The following is a 14,850-nucleotide window of genomic DNA, read 5'->3' on the forward strand; positions in this document are numbered from 1 at the left end:
CGGTATGTATTATCCGGTACGGGGGCGGTACGCTTCGGTATGACAGACCTTGCTTTCATCAAATATTTTTATTTTTATTAATATATATTGGCTACCTTGATTGATATTTTAACATTTCATGGGATCGCATGGGTTTAAACATTCCCTAAAATTAAAAAAATAATAATAATCTATTTTTTCAACAATCTGAAGCTCGAGTCAGGTCAAAGTTTCTTTTCATGAGGAAGCTAAGTCAAAGTTGACCAACTTGAATCTAAAACGAGTTGAGAATTCAAGTCAACCGCATATGCAGATCGTAATATTCAGAGGGAATATGTTCTATTATTAATTTTTTAAATCGAGAATGATATTTTTTAACTTAAAAGAAAAAAAACAGTGATCCATCGAAATTACTCGAAACTCCGCTCTCACTTTTCTAACTGTTTATTGTGTTACCCGCCGAACGTGATTGGGTGTGGGAACCAAACTCGTGTGGGTCCCGCCATGCGCGCCGACAGTCACAGCGCAAGCATCGTACCCATGCCACCCTGTCATTGCCGAGTCCCACGTGCACACGATCACGGAGCCACGTGGTGACGGGTAAGATGCAAACACGTGCCGGCAAAAGTGTTCGATATTTTATGGACGGTCCAGATCAGAGCTCCGCCCATGATCCTCCCTCGTTAGTCAACACACACACACACACACACACACACTTCCGGTTGCAATTTGCCATTCTATCTCTCTTTCTTGCCGCTTCTTCGGTAAGCCCTAAAAGCCAGTGTAGTTCCCATTCGCCGTTGATGGCGGATGAATGGCTCTCCTCCTAAGTAACAGCCGACACCGCCGTCCCTTCCGCCTATCGTCCTCTTTAGCGTGCGATGGCCTCCGGTTCCCCTCCGCCGACTCACGCCCTCCAGATCCGATCACGCCGCCACGGGAAGACGGGTCGGGAGACGGAGGCTGGGGAGGAGGAGGAGGGGGAAGGCCGATGCGCCTCTCTCGTGGTCCTCCTCTGCCCCTGCCTCGTTCTCCTGATCCTCCTCATCATCGTCGCCTCCATCGTCCTCGCCGTCAAACTCCGCCTTTTCTGCCGCGGTCCCTTCCGTGCAACTATCGCCCACCTCATCTACAAGGACAAGTGCCACGGTTCCTCTTGAACCCTGCATCTCCATCTTTCTCCACCTCCTCCGGCTCCCATTCCCCCTCCGACACTGATGCTGATCCCGATGCCGACCCCGATCCCACCTGCTCGACACAATTAAGACCGTCGGACCCCAAGGAGGTGGAGCGGGTGTGCAAGGTAATCGAAGACCTCTTTGTCTCCGACCGAAACATGGAGGCCGTGCTCGATGAGTGTAACATCGACCTCAACCCTTCCCTTGTGATCGACGTCCTCGAACGCTTCCGCCACGCTCACAAGCCAGCATATCGATTCTTTCGGTGGGCAGGTGAGCGCTCAGGATACTCCCACGATTCTGATACCTACACCAAGATGCTGAGCGTCCTCGGGAAGACTCGGCAGTTCGAGACGATGGTGGCATTGCTTGAAGAAATGGGAAACAAGGGATTTCTGAATATGGATGCCTTCAAGATTGCGATCAAGGCCTTTGCAGCCGCACGCGAGATGAAGAAATCCATGGGGATTTTTCAGCTAATGAAAAGATTCAACTTTGAGGCAGGGCTGGAGACATTCAACTGCTTGATTGAAGCCTTGGCGAAAGGAAAGCTCGGGAAGGAAGCTCAAGCACTGTTTGAGAAGTTGAAGGATCATTACCCGCCTGATCTCCGGACTTATACCCTGCTCCTTCTAGGGTGGTGCAAGCTGAAGAATCTAGTGGAGGCTGGAAGGGTTTGGAATGAGATGTTGGATAAGGGATTCAAGCCAGATGTTGTTGTACATAACACAATGGTTGATGGACTGATTCGGGGACACAGAAGGTCAGATGCGATCAAGCTTTTTGAGCTGATGAAAGCTAAGGGGCCAGCACCAAATGCTAGGACATATACAATCTTGATACGAGACCTTTGCAAGGTTGGAAAGATGGACCTGGCAGTCAATTGTTTCCAGGAAATGCTGGATGCTGGGTGTCAGCCGAATGTTGCAACCTACACTTGCTTGATTGTGGGGTTTGGAAATGCTCGGCAGATGGATAAAGTTTCAGGATTGCTGAGGGAGATGACTGAGAAAGGATGCCCACCAGATGCACAGACATACAATGCCTTGATAAAGCTTATGACCAATAGGAACTTACCAGATGATGCTGCTAGGATTTACAAGAAAATGATTAACAAAGGCTTTGAGCCAACGTTTCACACATATAATATGATGATGAAGTCTTACTTCCATGGAAATAATTATGAAATGGGCTGTGAAGTGTGGGAAGAAATGGGTCGACAGGGGATTTGTCCTGATGTTAATTCTTACACAGTCTTTATTGGAGGGCACATACGGCATGGAAGGCCACAGGAGGCACACAGATACATAGAGGAGATGATAAGCAAAGGAATGAAAGCTCCTCAGATAGACTACAATAAGTTTGCAGCTGATTTTTCTAGGGTCGGAAAGCCTGATATGCTATATGAGTTGGCACAGAAAATGAATTTCTCTGGGAAGTTTGAGGTTTCCAATGTTTTCTATGGTTGGGCAGAGAGAATGAAGAACAGGGTCAAAAGGAGAGTTCCCAATCAGACTGGGAAATGCCTTTTCTAAGACTAGAGAGTAGTGTCAGGAAGAGAGTTTCCAACCGAACTAGAACAAGCCTTTACTCAGACTATTTGGAACATCTTCGTAACATTTAGTTTATTCTTTTCTTCTGGTATGCAACTATTGAGTCCCTCTTTTAGTATGCCTTGGCACTTCAGAGAAAGTTCAAGAAGGGCTGATGTTTTATGTATAATTTGTATTCAGTCTTTGCAGAATTTCTAGTTTTGTTCTCCTTGTTCGGTGTCTGTAGAAGCCTTAAACTAATTTATCCAGTCATACCTTGTGCATTACTTGCAGATTATTTCGTCTATTTTTTCAGTTTGTTGGCTGGACTAATCTGCTTGCTGCTCATATATTCTGCTCCTTTTTTCGCTCTAATATTAATGAACCTACTTATTTGCATTTTCATGCTCTCAGATGATGGAAAGGATACTGAAATTAAAAATCTATTAAACATGTCTCTCGTATTGGATGTTAGTCATGCATTATGAACTAGAATGTCATACAATATTTCACTGTTTCATTTCCTGAACTAGTTATAATCTCTGTACCAAGGTTACAATTATCTGCAGCTATGATAATTCATCATATATGATCCTTGTGGTGTGTCTGTGTACATAAACACACAAATGACGCAAGCAGAAACTGAAGCTGAAGCAGCAACAAAGGTAGTGAGTCTTGAATCCTTACCATATGGGTGGAGTACTTTTCTTTCCCACTGTTCACCCTATACCTGACGAGTAACCCTGTGCAAGTTTTAATTTGAAAAGGGCCTGGCTAGCAACTCAACGTTCAGTCACATTTCCTCAGAATTTTACATATCTGTTGCCAGCTGCCACAGTAATTATCTCTTTCATGAGGTTGGGACTTGCTGTGGTTAAGATAGAACATAGTTCAACAGCCCTATAAGGAACTAAGATATTTTCTTAGAAAATCAGTAGGACTTAATTCTACATGATCTATAGATACCTGCCAGTATGCGCTACGTCAGCTGGTATTTAGTGGTCTGACAAAGGACTGATATCAGCTCTTATGGTTTAGCACTGGTCAGCGTGGATTTGGAAATTGATCGGTACCGTGTGTACTGACCAGCATTTAGCAGTTCAAACAAGGACCTGGATCTATTTGTATTTTTTTGAGATTACCAAAATCATAGTATTGGATGGATAGAGTCCTCCTACATGACTCTTTAAGAAGAAGACGATTTTGAGTTGTTATGCTTGGAAAAATGGCTTATGATTTTTTTGAAATTGTAATAAGCATTATTGCATCAAAGTAACTATCTACAGGCTGTTTTAGTTGCTTGTAATTACAAATTATTATAGTGAGAATGTAATGCAACTATAAATTTTACATCCACAGGTAATTTAAATTTTTATTTGATGTCTGTTTGGTATTCGCAATGTACAATTTTCTCTATAGTGGGTTTTAAGACAGGAAGAAGTGCAGTAAGCGGGCGGGGGTAGGGACTGTGACAATTGTGGTGGGTCATAGGAAGCCTAATGGTGTCTAGAGAGCCATCATGTTATAGGCTGTGAGAGGTGCCATGGCTGTAAACGGTGCTGAGCATGGAATTAGATACCGATCCATCCTGGCATACATACAGATGTATCCTCACACCTGAAACATTTTCTTTCTGTATTTTTTTTCCTCATTACAGTATTTTTTATGAATCTAGTCTGACACTGTTTCAGTCTGCAGCTCACACTGATATGAAATGATCCTTGGTGATGATGGTCGAGTTGGGTGTCAAGTGTGGCACTGCAGATTGGAAGGAACGATTGGAGCGACAACAAAAGGTTAAGAGAGTCAAAAGCAGTGGTGGTTCTCAACCGACAACCGGCCTGCAGTTCCACATGCCCGCAAACAACTTAGAATGTGCATACGAGAGAATTTAGTTTGCGACTGTAATGCAGTTTGTATTCACTGGAGTGTGTTGCACATTGTTGAATTTGGATCAACAGCAGGTTTTTCAAATTGTATGTATACATGTGATTTTTATCAGATCAAGTGGTAGATCAGATGAGAGATCATCCAAAAGCCAGACAGCCCCAAGTACTTGGGAAGTTTTCCCTTGCTTTTCTTGCTCAGAATATTTTCTTTTCTCTGTGACAAATTGGCAATTTCCAACTACTTAACCGGTTGCTGCTCTTGTGATGTTTCTATATGATGGACTGTCATCCCTTTCTTCGGAATTCCAAGTATTGCTTGAGCTCAACACTGTCCTCTCTCTCTTTGTGGCATCATGCTTGGTCGAGTTGAACTCGGATAAATGATTATCTTGTAGCTTTCAATGATCCACTTGGGATCAGTCTTAAGTTTATATGGCACATATGATTGAGTGCTTCCATTTCTTTGTTTGAAGAGTATGCAGTGACATGAATCCCTGTTTTTGGTAGACTCACTCCTCTGATGAAGCCTTTGGCAAATCTCCACAATAGTGCAGTACAATGTACCAAAAATCCTGACTGCACTTGTGGAGGTCACCGTGCATGTTTAGGAACTACTACAAGCAAATAAAGTCTTTTAGTTCTCACTGACTTCTTCTTCTTTTCAATTTGGGACGAGCTGAGAAAGAATCGAGGGGTTGTTCCATTCACCAATGGAAATCCATGCCTCGGTACAAGAACAATATACACAGAAATGAGAATCCAACAAGGATTGGACAAAACATTATAAACATCCGCAAGTGATGTGGTCAGAAGCGTATATGGATTCTGTGCTCCTCCTCCTCCTCCTCCTCTTCTTCCCATCCCAATCTACGAGTATTTTCCATCTGTTGGATTAAGAAAAAAATGATCATAATTAAAAGGAAAAAAATTAAAGAGAGTAGAGGAAGGAATACTTCCATGTAAAAATGAAGATGAACAGCAGAACTTACATGGAGCTGATCCTGCCGGTGTGCTTCCTGGAACGCCGAAACGAACCGCATCACCAAGTAGAATGGCAACAGGATTCCACTGGCTCTCAGCAGGAACACCTGCAGCGTAAGCCATCACCAAACCCTCGGTAAGTAAGTACACGACGACCGAGGACAAGCATGAGATTGCATAACGTTGTTCTGATCCGATGTCACCACTTACAGTGAGGATGGTGAATGCGTAGCGATCGTCCCCGACCGTGATCACCGCGATGAGATTTCTCATCAGTAAGATCATCATGAGCTGCGAGCAGATTTAATTGTTAACTCGGGCGGCGGTGGGAACTCAAATCTCTGCGGAAACCCCCAATCGCTTACCAGGAGCACGATCGATCGACAGTAGGAAGCGCGTCGACGCGACGCGGGAGAGCACTCGGCGCGATCAGAGCCGGCATCGTCGTCCGCGACGAACTCCGGGTTACGGGGGTCGTAATTGAGCCTGGGGACCTCCAAGCTTCCTCTGTCACAATGTGCATAGCTGGGATCAATCACGGTGTCGGGGACCCCACTATATCCATGATTTGAAGCAGTAGGAGGTGGGAGACATGAGAGACTGCGTGTGGTGCCAAGTACAGCAGAGGACGAAAGGCGTCGCCGGCCATGGAGGTGGGAGGAGGGAGGTGTTCAAATTCAAACACAATAATGCATCTCAGGGTGGGCCCCAGTGGCCTAGGTTTGAGAATTTACCGGTATCGAGAGAGAGAGAAATGTGTGATGAGGGGGAGGAGGAGGAGGTCGAAAGGTACCTGATGGTCACTCCCACATCGATCAAGGCCTTCTTCTCAGGGATGGTATATCCAGGTTCAAATTTCTGCAAGATTACCTTCATTTAGCGAGGTGAAGGAGGTGGAGAAAGCATCTTAATTGAAATCATCAGAAAGATTAAGGCCGTAAAGCTCCGATCAGAAACCAAAAATCCAAATAGCAACTGCTTGAATTCGGAAGAAAAGAGCGTCCGATGAGATCGGAGAAAACAAAAGAAAAAGGAAAAGGAATCGGATCGTCTTGCGACCAGAAAGAATCATCGATCTACCTCGAGGCAAATCTCGCAAACGTTGCTCCCCTTCTCGTCGCACCATCTCTGGATGCATTCCCTGTGAGCAAACTGGAGCAAGGGAACAGACAAATCAGCACCACAAGATAAGACCTTCTTCGCTCGCGAAACAGATGTAAAGGCGATGGATACCTTTAGGGTCCCAGAACAGCCACAGGGGGATTCCATGCTCGTGTTCCTCTCTTCCTCCTCCTCATGGCAAATCCTGCAGAGGCACAAGGCAGCGGCAGGAGAACAAGAGGAAGCCAACCCATCGTCATCATCCACGAGCAATCGAATCTCCTCTCTGTTCCCAAACTCCTCCATCTCTAGCTTTGCGTCCATCTATCTTTCTCCGCCTTGGCTCCCCGTGGAAGGAAGAGTATAAATTAGGAAGGGAAATGGTGTCCGAGGAAGCCGTGTCCAGATAGGAAATGACGAGGGTGCCCCCTCTTCGGGGAGTTGGACCAGCGAAGGAGACGGTTGTTGTCTTCCTCCTCCTCTGTCGGCTCGGTCTGCGGTTGGACGGCGGCGGTTGGATGGATCACGGTACAGGTTTTGACCACCAGAATTGAAACGCTCAACTGCTTGTCCTTCGCCGCAGTAGCCATGAATTGAATCGTTCCACACCTCTTCTCCACCTAATCTCTTCATCCGATTGCGGACCTAAATACATCGGGCTCGGCATCCGATTGAGCTCCATCGTCACATCGCTTACCTTAACTGCATATATATATATATATATATATATATATATATATATATATATATATATATATATATATATATATATATATATATATATATATATATGAGTGTTTGTGTGTGTGAGAGACTTGGTGAGGTGAGATCACCTATGCGCCCAGTTGGAAGTTGTGTTGTTGACGTGAACTCGATTTGGGATGATCGGGTAGGTGATTTGGGATTTTCCTAGTTGCAAGATTTATCTTTGGGTTTATCTTTGGGGCTCAGTCATCCAGGTGTCATTGAGCGAAGGGTTATCTTATAGCTACGTCTTGACAGCTGAGTTACCTCTTATTTGTCAATGATCCTACATGACAAGTTGACATCGAGGGTTGCCCGGTGTGACTCCTCTGATGTTTAAGTTAACGAATAGGAGAAAACAATAGCGTCAATTGTACGATTGAGTAAGTGTGTAGAGAGTTCTCCTCTCAATGTGAGTTGATAGATTTCTTTTTATATTTAATCCCTGGGCCTATTTACTTGCTGATCCGGGATAAAGATTAGGTGAATCGTCTAATCATTCTCTCATCTTGATAAGGTAGAATGGTTATTGCTAGCGAGACACATCAGAATACATTACGACGTTATATATATATATATATATATATATATATATATATATATATATATATATTTCAAATTAAAGTTCTCAAATGAGTCATGAGGTCCCCGATTCAAATCGGTAACGTCTTCGGTGCCATCTTTTGCTTCCCTTGACAGAGGTCTGGAGCCCTAAAGAACAGTTCTCGCATCACATGATACCATCTCGCACTCTGTTCAATGAGTCCATAAAAGCTGTGCCTATGATTAATTAACGGTCGATTCAAAGTTTGAAACCAATCTACATTTGCTTTGGGTCAGCTTTTTCCACTGTACATATATATATATATATATTATCGTTAAGGACTTCTTCTACATGCTCGACTCTGATGCAACACAGTGTCCTTGGCGAGGAGCTATTGGGAGAATTAATGGTGTGTTTGGGTTTATTTGAAAGAGAATTAATGCTTCTTAGGGCTTATTATATCAAAAATTACAATGTTAAATTTGTTATATCTTTTGTTTATTTTAGTTTGATAAAACAGTTGGACAAGTGAAAGAGTAATTTAGTTAATTATCAATAAAATAAAATATATTTGATTAGTTTAAAGATATTTTGTATATGCAATAAGTTGTCACATGTCATCTACTCATAAGAATAAACAGAAAATAAATGTAGAAAAAAATAGAAGAAGCTATATTATTAAAGATTATAAAATCTTGATTGGATATCTGAAGAATTTATCTCTATAAAGATAAAAGTTTATCGATTCGTAACACAATAAAGAGATGAATATTATTTTTTAATCAAATCAGAAATATTATTTTCTTTGAAAGAAAAATAATATTATATATCTGATTTGATATAATTATAATATTTTGTACTTGATATAATATTAATTTTTCTTATTTTTATACTTGAACCTATAAAACAAGGGGTAAAATATTATAATGAATCGATCCGAAAAAGGATCAATAAATTTTGAGTTTTAGTTGATCAGAAATCGATTAGAATTCTCTCCGCGCCCTACATCACTTTAATTTATAGGGTTGATCGAATTGATAGATTAATCGATTGTTTAATATATTTAATAAAATATATTTTTTGTAAAATTTAATATTAAATTTATTTTTTTCTTTTTCTTCGACTTTCATCACTTTTTTTCTCACTTTTCTCCTCTCCTTCTATTTTTGCCTTCCTCTCTTTTTTTCTCTTTCATCAATGTAATACTCCTAATCATCCAAAGTAGAAGAGGTTTATAAAAGTTTGATAAAGTTTAATACCCTTAACTTATGCTCAAACAATTTAGGTTAACGGTTTAGATTCATCAATTTAATGAGTCTCATTTGAAGGCTTGAACTTTTAGATACAATAGTGTTATATAAAATATATATATATATTTGATTAATTCAAAGAAAAATGTGGATTATTTTTTAGAATTATTTGAGAATATATATATATATATTAAGATCATATCTCATTTAAAAACTTAAATTTTAGATGTAATAGCATTAATCAAACAAAATTTAACACAGTGTCAACAAATCTCTTGTCCAAACCTCACATACTAATTGAGTCATTCAATGAGTAGATTCTTGAAAGTAATTGATCATATCTCATTTATTGGCTTAAGCTTTTAGATGTGATGACAAGGTACATTGAGGCTGAACTCATTCATAAAGGATTAGTAAGAGTTTGATGTTCTGTATTGAAATAAGAGTTCTAAAAGATATTTAAAGGTACTATCAATAAAATAAAAAAAAGTATTTGTTGGTGTTACATGGGTTTCTAATTAATCAAATAACTTTTGATAATGATAAAACAACTTAAGAGATTAAGTGCAACCCAATTTATTTATTGACAAGTTTGATAACAATATGTCTATCATTACACATTTTTAAATATCCATGAGCGGTATCAAAACTTATTGTAAGCTTTAGTATCGAAAAATTCTCAAATTCAATCAGATTTTCGGAAGAGTGTTTCAATAAAATCCCTCTAATACTTAAGTTAGCTATGAGTTCAAATTAAATTATTCGAGAGAAAAAAAACCAAAGAGACTCGAGTAATTGACTAGAGTAAATAGATGTTTAATTTATTCGATAATTATATGAAATTATTAAGTAGTAATCGAACATAAATAATTGATGGAATCATATGAAGTTATGTATCACAAGTGATAACATGGCATCCGATCATTCTACCCCTTATCAACATCTATCCGTCCTATTAGGGCAGATCCAAATACAAATCTACTAAGAATGCGAGTTTAACATGAAGATCCAAAGTCCAACACACTATGGGTGTGGTATCATTATCATTATCCACACTATATCCATGAAACATAGGCCAACATCAACACTCATTCCGGTAAAGCTAATGGACCTCAAGGAGGAATGATTCAATCTTTCTTTCTCTTGTGTTAAAGGTTATCAAGTGCCCCTTATTTATGGCAGGATTCGACGAAGTTGCTTGTCCTTATCATCAATCAACTCATTCGGATTTCTACTATCCATAAACAAGTAGGAAATCTACGTCCCAATGGAAAGATGTGAATTAAATGGGTGGTTGGATACATACGTCGTCAGTGCAATCGAGGAACTTTGAATGCGGTCCGCTTTCTCACTGATCCTATCTTCGTGTGTTTCTTTCGATTGCGATTTGTGATGTTGGAATATTAAATTTAATTTTATATTTTAATTATTAATCAATTCAAAATAATTTTGTCTCATCGTGGATTTAAGTCGATCTCCATAAATTTGTTTTAGAGGTGAAACAATACAATTAAGCGTGAAAAAATCTCTCTTATTTTTTTTCTTTTAAGACTTGTTATTTCTTAGGGAGTAGTACAATTATTATTATTATTATTATTATTATTATTATTATTATCATTTTATTGGTTTAAGAGTTACTTATGGCAGAGTAGTCATTTCAAACCGGAAATAGGAGATAATTTACGTATATTTATCTTTATCTACACTATCTCTACTAAGTAAACTTCGTTACATCATAAATATAGACCGTGTTCTCTCGTACATTATTGACGTCATGAATGACGATGTTATTGCAACGAGTCAGAAGCTTCGAACGAACTCGGCATCGTCGTGACAAAAAGAAAGAATTCAGACGATAGAAATTGACAGAGTCGAAATCTCAGGAAACTATAAACCGACGAACGCAAGAAGACGAGAATAGGAGGAGAGAGATAACTCGAGTTCGTCCGAAAGGACACGAATTGATGGATATCAAACAAACAGTGCTCTGTACGAGTCGAGAACCGACACACCGACCGTACGAGCCATCCCTTTCTTCTTCTTCTTCTTCTTCTTCTCCTCCGTTTTATGAGTTTGCGTGAAGGGTTTCTTCCGTTGGATAGTTATTAACGGGAAAGCGACACTGAAAGCAGCTACACAATTCCATGGACGCCACGGAACGTCCTCATCCCTTTCTTTCGGTGTCCCACCTGTCGTGAGTCGAAGGGAAGCAAGCAAATGAGATAACGTGATTACTTGGGGGGATGACGTGAGGGCGGAGACGGCGCCTACCTTTGCATCCAAATCCGACACGTAAACTTGGCCGAGCGAGTCGTGCGCGCGTCAATCCACGCGGCGTTTTGTGGTGGATCACTGTCGGGGTTTTCTTTCTCCTGCTGGATTCTGGAATGCGCATGCTGGACCCCTCGACTTGGGTACGACTTACGAAGGGAATTAAGGTACCGAAACAACATCCTTAGGTGAGTTCTTTTATTCATGAATAGCTTAGCTATACAAAACAGTGATATTTGGACTGTCAATTCAGTGAAGCTTTATTGATCGATTCGTGTTGAGATGATTCACCACTGATTTAACTTTTTAATGGTGTCGATATCTTAATTATCCGAAAGAAGATTACATAAAGAGGCTAAAGTTATGGTATATTAGATATTGTTGGTTAGTAATTTATTTGAAGTAAGGATATGTATGCTAATAGTGAAGCTAAGATGATGGTGTGTTATTAAATATATAAGTGTTTTTGGTAATGAAGATGATTATTTATACGATGATTTGTCTGTTGATTATAATATTTGAATGACATCAAAATTATATTGATATATATATTATTTTGTAACTGAAATAATATTAGTCTTTGTATAACTGAAATAATGACATCAAAATAATGTTTTGAGATGGGATTTCTTAAATCCTTAAAAAACAATGTCATTTGAAGAAATTTTGAGATTAAACATGTTGCAATTAGAAATAATAAAATAAAAGTAAAATGTGAAGTTTTCGATTGTCGATGGATGGATGATTGTAGCTCATGGTAGAACAAAAAATTTTAGAATTACTAAGTTTCATAAGGAGCATGATTGTAATTTACCAAAATTGAATAAGGATTATAAGGAATAAGATAATTCTTCCATTGCAAATCAAATCAAAGATATAGTTATAACAAATGTTGATTCTATTACAAATATGATTATTACTTGTATTCAAAAAAGATTTGGAGTTGTTGTTTCATGCAAGAAGGTTTCACTTAATAAGGTTTGTGGTGACTTTGACCAGTTATATAATTTTATTTTTAAGAGAGTTAAAACTATATGACTATGAGACTTATGTTTAAATGATAGTTTTATTGGAAAAGTATTTTTAAATAATATTTTGGGCTTTAAGAGCTTGCGTTAGAAGTTTTAGATTATATATGCGACCTATTTGGCATCGATGCTGTACATCTATCAAGTAAATATCTCGATGTTTTGATAATAATTATAACTATTAATGGTTGCAATAGATTATTTCCATTTGCATTTACTGTAATAAAATTTGAGTGTACTAATTCATGGCAGTGGTTCTTGCAACAATTAAGAATATCTATTATAAGATACAAAAATTTGACTATTATGAATGATCAAAATCTAAGAATTCTCTCGGTCGTGAAATATATCTTCTCAGCAGTATATCTCATGGTTATTGCATAGTTTATTTATCTAAAATTCTTACGAGTGATGTGCGAGACAGAGAAGCTACAAAACTATTTTGGGTTGTTGTTAGATCCGTATAAGTTTAATGAATACATACAAAAGTTGAGGGGAAATCACATATAAAGTTTCATATAGATATCTAAAATTAAGAAAATCACGTACAAACGATCATCCACATATTCCTATGGCTATCGTTATATAATGCTCATCATAAATATATCAAAAAGTATAAATTTATTATTGAATGATGTTAGTGACTTACCTGTTACCTTTATGATTGAAATGACGAGCAAGAAGGTGACTGAATGGTTCTACATCCATCGTAAAATAATTAATAATTTAAAATCAATCTTGACAGGTATCATTAAGGATCAACTTGCCAAGATAAACGACAATAATCGATATCATAGTGTTTTTTCTCGTACTCATACTGAATTGTAAGTATAGATATCCTTTGAGAGCAGTTATAATATATTTGAAAAAAATAAGTTATTCATGTTGATATTTTGAGAATTTGATATTCTCATGGTATGGCTACTATTGGGTATAGAAATGACAATCCATATTCCTTCCGTTTGTAAAGATTATTATAAAGCTGACACTTATAAAAAGACCTATAAAATATTTTTTATGAGAAATAAATAATATTAGATATGACGAGAATATGATATATATGTGCAAGCTGGTGGACAAAAAAAAAGAAGCAAGAATTGAATCGACAATTACCTAAAATGGAAAATCAATTACATATGTCTATTTTGGGTCTAATTGAAGCCTTTCCTAAAATTGTTAAATCAATTGGACCAGTCTTTTTCTGTAATGCACTGTTTATAGATTTTATAAAAAATAATACAATGAATATGAGAAAATATTTTATTTGACCCAAATTGTTATCAATATTTTAGACCAATTTAAAAGTTCAACTGTCATAAAAACATTCCATATATCTATGATATTTCTATGGAATGAAAAAAAGGTCGACCAAAAATAAAAAAAAAATGACACACAGTTAACAACCTAAATAATTCATAAAAATTAAAAATAATCTCTAAAATAAAAAAAAAATAGTGACATATGTCTATTTTAGTCCAATTCAAATATTTTCTAAAAATTTCATATCATTCGAAGCAGTCCTTCAATGCGGTCCACTATTTTTTTTATTTAATTTTAGACAAAAATAGTACACCATATATTCGATAATATTTTCTCTATTCCAAATTTTTATTAGGTGTTGTGAACAAATTTAGAAGCTTAAATATTAAAAAAATATTATATGGATTCTTGATATTTCTATAAAAATAAAAAAAAAAATTGGCCAAAAATAAAAAAATGATACATAGTTCATAAGTTGAATAATTTACAAAAATATTTTAAAAAAATAAAATACAAAACTAGTTAGATGTATACAATGGGGTGTATAACTGAAAACATAACTTAGAAGTTGGCTTTACAACTCATGATGGGCCAACCCTGGTTCATTCAATAGGTTCTTTTTGTTGGGCCAACACTTGAGAACACAACAATGCCCAAACCTCTCTCTCTCTCTCTCTCTCTCTCTCTCTCTCTCTCTCTCTCTCTATATATATATATATATATATATATATATATATATATATATATATATATATATATATGAAAGGTCTGACGGTGGGTGCCATTAGTTAGGACTGCACTCATCATATAGTCAATTATGAGGGCCATGAAACAACAGTGTGTAGTAAACAATACATGTGACTAACATTGCACATGCAGACGGCCTCAATGTACAATGACTTGGAATATAATAATTCGCATGCTTTGTCTTAGACTTCCAAGTTGGTTGGATCAACATTTATGATCAGATTAACACCTCCGAATTCAACTACATCAAATCAAATATCATATTTTAATTTGGTCCAATCGAACCTATTGACTGAGTCAGATCTGATGTCATGCGATTTGTCCAATTGAATCCGATCAATTGAAT

General features: G+C 37.8%; 2 protein-coding genes across 2 annotated transcripts; one reads left to right on the forward strand and one right to left on the reverse strand.

The window, feature by feature from the left end:
* The first annotated feature begins 679 nt into the window (after window positions 1–679).
* LOC103998087 (pentatricopeptide repeat-containing protein At3g62470, mitochondrial) lies at window positions 680–2,982 on the forward strand. The gene has a single exon (XM_009419479.3). The coding sequence runs from the start codon at window positions 794–796 to the stop codon at window positions 2,690–2,692; it is 1,899 nt and encodes a 632-aa protein (XP_009417754.2). The 5' UTR covers window positions 680–793; the 3' UTR covers window positions 2,693–2,982.
* Window positions 2,983–5,197: 2,215 nt separating this feature from the next.
* On the reverse strand, window positions 5,198–7,084 carry LOC135593220 (uncharacterized). The gene is made up of 7 exons (XM_065083098.1): window positions 6,793–7,084; window positions 6,640–6,711; window positions 6,353–6,417; window positions 5,925–6,066; window positions 5,770–5,850; window positions 5,568–5,666; window positions 5,198–5,462 (listed from the first exon to the last, which is right to left on the reverse strand). The coding sequence occupies exons 1-7, from the start codon at window positions 6,982–6,984 to the stop codon at window positions 5,385–5,387; spliced, it is 729 nt and encodes a 242-aa protein (XP_064939170.1). The 5' UTR covers window positions 6,985–7,084; the 3' UTR covers window positions 5,198–5,384.
* Between the last annotated feature and the right edge of the window lie 7,766 nt (window positions 7,085–14,850).

Source organism: Musa acuminata, chromosome BXJ1-9, assembly GCF_036884655.1.
Source record: "Musa acuminata AAA Group cultivar baxijiao chromosome BXJ1-9, Cavendish_Baxijiao_AAA, whole genome shotgun sequence".
In the NCBI taxonomy this organism is placed as follows: Eukaryota; Viridiplantae; Streptophyta; class Magnoliopsida; order Zingiberales; family Musaceae; genus Musa; species Musa acuminata.

Excerpts from the sequence above, each read along its gene's own strand:
- LOC135593220 (XM_065083098.1), bottom strand. The coding sequence starts at position 6,984 with ATGGACGCAAAGCTAGAGATGGAGGAGTTTGGGAACAGAGAGGAGATT. Across the intron at positions 6,418-6,639 it reads TTTGCGAGATTTGCCTCGAG|AAATTTGAACCTGGATATAC; the intron begins GTAGATCGATGA and ends GTAATCTTGCAG. Across the intron at positions 5,463-5,567 it reads ACCGGCAGGATCAGCTCCAT|ATGGAAAATACTCGTAGATT; the intron begins GTAAGTTCTGCT and ends TTAATCCAACAG.
- LOC103998087 (XM_009419479.3), top strand. The coding sequence starts at position 794 with ATGGCTCTCCTCCTAAGTAACAGCCGACACCGCCGTCCCTTCCGCCTA.